The sequence below is a fragment of the Austrofundulus limnaeus genome, unplaced genomic scaffold (genome assembly GCF_001266775.1).
Source record: "Austrofundulus limnaeus strain Quisiro unplaced genomic scaffold, Austrofundulus_limnaeus-1.0 Scaffold3, whole genome shotgun sequence".
In the NCBI taxonomy this organism is placed as follows: domain Eukaryota; kingdom Metazoa; phylum Chordata; class Actinopteri; order Cyprinodontiformes; family Rivulidae; genus Austrofundulus; species Austrofundulus limnaeus.
Genome location: NW_013952405.1, coordinates 134,980 through 136,931, shown reverse-complemented (window position 1 = coordinate 136,931; position 1,952 = coordinate 134,980). Strand labels below are relative to the sequence as shown.

At 36.9% G+C, this 1,952-nt stretch overlaps 1 protein-coding gene across 1 annotated transcript in view; it reads right to left on the bottom strand.

Moving 5' to 3' along the window:
• Positions 1-1,952, bottom strand: part of ift122 (intraflagellar transport 122 homolog (Chlamydomonas)) — a 31,681-nt gene that overhangs the window by 6,667 nt on the left and 23,062 nt on the right. The window contains exon 21 of the mRNA XM_014015812.1: positions 222-362. Within this exon, the coding sequence (XP_013871266.1) occupies positions 222-362 (141 nt within the window). The remainder of the gene's footprint in view (positions 1-221; positions 363-1,952) is intronic.

The following is a 1,952-nucleotide window of genomic DNA, read 5'->3' as shown; positions in this document are numbered from 1 at the left end:
TATATATATATACTTTTCAATTTATTTTAAATTAGGAGAAGTTTTACAAATTGGCATTTCTGAAATAAACACTAAACAAAACTGAGGCGTTGTTTCTATCCTTTATTTATTTATTTCTTCACCTACTAAATAAATCTGAATGACTGACTGCAGCATCAAGCTTTACGTCAAAAAACAAGTTTTCGTTGGAGCACAGGTTTATTTATGACAGGCATCATCACCTCTGGCGATGTCCAAACACTGCATCGACAGCATCCAGTAATAGTAGCCGGCATCATTGAACCTGTTCTCCACCACTGCATTGTGTGTAAGCTGCTCCAGGACTTTCACAGCTTCGTTCTGACGTCCAGCCTTGTGAAACGCTGATGAGTGGAAAAGGAGCAAACAACAATTGCTTTTAAGAGCAGTTAATTCTTTAGAGGGACAATGCAAAACAAGTACCACTTGTTTACATATATGTACACATATGGGTGACATAATTGGTTGCAAACTGTCGGGATATATTACTGTAATCCTCCAGTAGCTATTTCACACTTGACAAGTAGGAGGAAGACTGTTTGTTTTAGCTCTACTCAAGTTAAAGTCTGAGAAAGAAACGCTCTTGGCTTCAGCTGCTCAGCAGTGACGACTCACGTCTCTTTAAACACGAACACAGGAAAAAAAGCGTCTCTGAACAAGCTTTGCCTCTTTAATGGTAAAATAAAATGCAAAAATAAATAAATATTTGTCCGTAACAGACACTCCTAATGTCAGATGAATTATATTTTCACAAATAAGGGGATTATTTTATTACGTCAACTGTAATTTGTACACAAGGTAAAAAAATAAAAGTTATCTTAATATTGCTCTAATTTTTCCCCATGTAATAACCAACAGCAGCCTTTTCCAATTACAAAGGCTGTTTCTGAATATCAAACAGCAAAGCACTTTGACTCTAAAATCCAAACAAACATGAGCACTATTCTTCGTGTTCCTATTATTGGATAATTAAAAGCAGCTTTTGGGAGTCGACCCCAACTGTGACCCTGCCCCCACAGTCACAGCGGGGGTCAGAATGTATTAGTGGCAAACATTTATTAGTAGGCCTAACTGGACGGAAACCGCATCCAGCTGCTGTGGGTTACTTTTAGCGAAGGGGCACAAATCCCCTTTTCCCTGACAGAAACACAAACAGCCTGAAACTGACGGGGCTGCAGACCTCAGCAGCAACTGCCAGCATTGTTTAGTTTAGGCTTCCGTCAAAACGATGAACACAATAAATGGAGCTAAAACCAAAATAACAACCCAATAATGATAGAAACTAATATGTATGTTTACTTGTGCTTGAACTGAATGATACTTTATGAAAACCCAGGAGGAAATCATAACAATGTAAACAGAGGATGAAAAGAAAACCTGATGCATGAGATGAGAAAAGCAAAGCAAATGACTGAATAAAATGTTGGCAAAGACGTGGAAGGTTTAGAGACTAATAGAGAGGTGTGAAAACAATGCTAAGTCTTTGTGTTTGTAGTTTCTCTAACACAGGGCTGATGACATCACATGAAGCATCTGATAAAAAAAATGTCAAATCTTTTTCTCAAACTCCTACCTTAATGTGTGAGTAAAAAACAATCCTTTAAGAATGATTTTACTTGAAAACAAGTACTAACACATAATTACCTTTACTCTTTCTACGCTTTTGCTGGCTGCTTTTTCTCCAGCCCAAAACCCTAAAACAGCATCTCTTCGATTTGTCTGAGTTTCAGATCTTATTTTGGGTATTATTTAGAAAGCTCTCTCCCACATGCACAAACACTTCTGTTATCATCTTAACAAGGGATAATACCAAATATAATAAGTGATGGAATTACCAGGAGCATTCAAATCAGCGTGGGTTAAAATGTTTTAAAAGTTTGTGAGACAGAGTTAGGTAAAAAATCTGGAAAAAACAATAAAAAAAACTCATATAC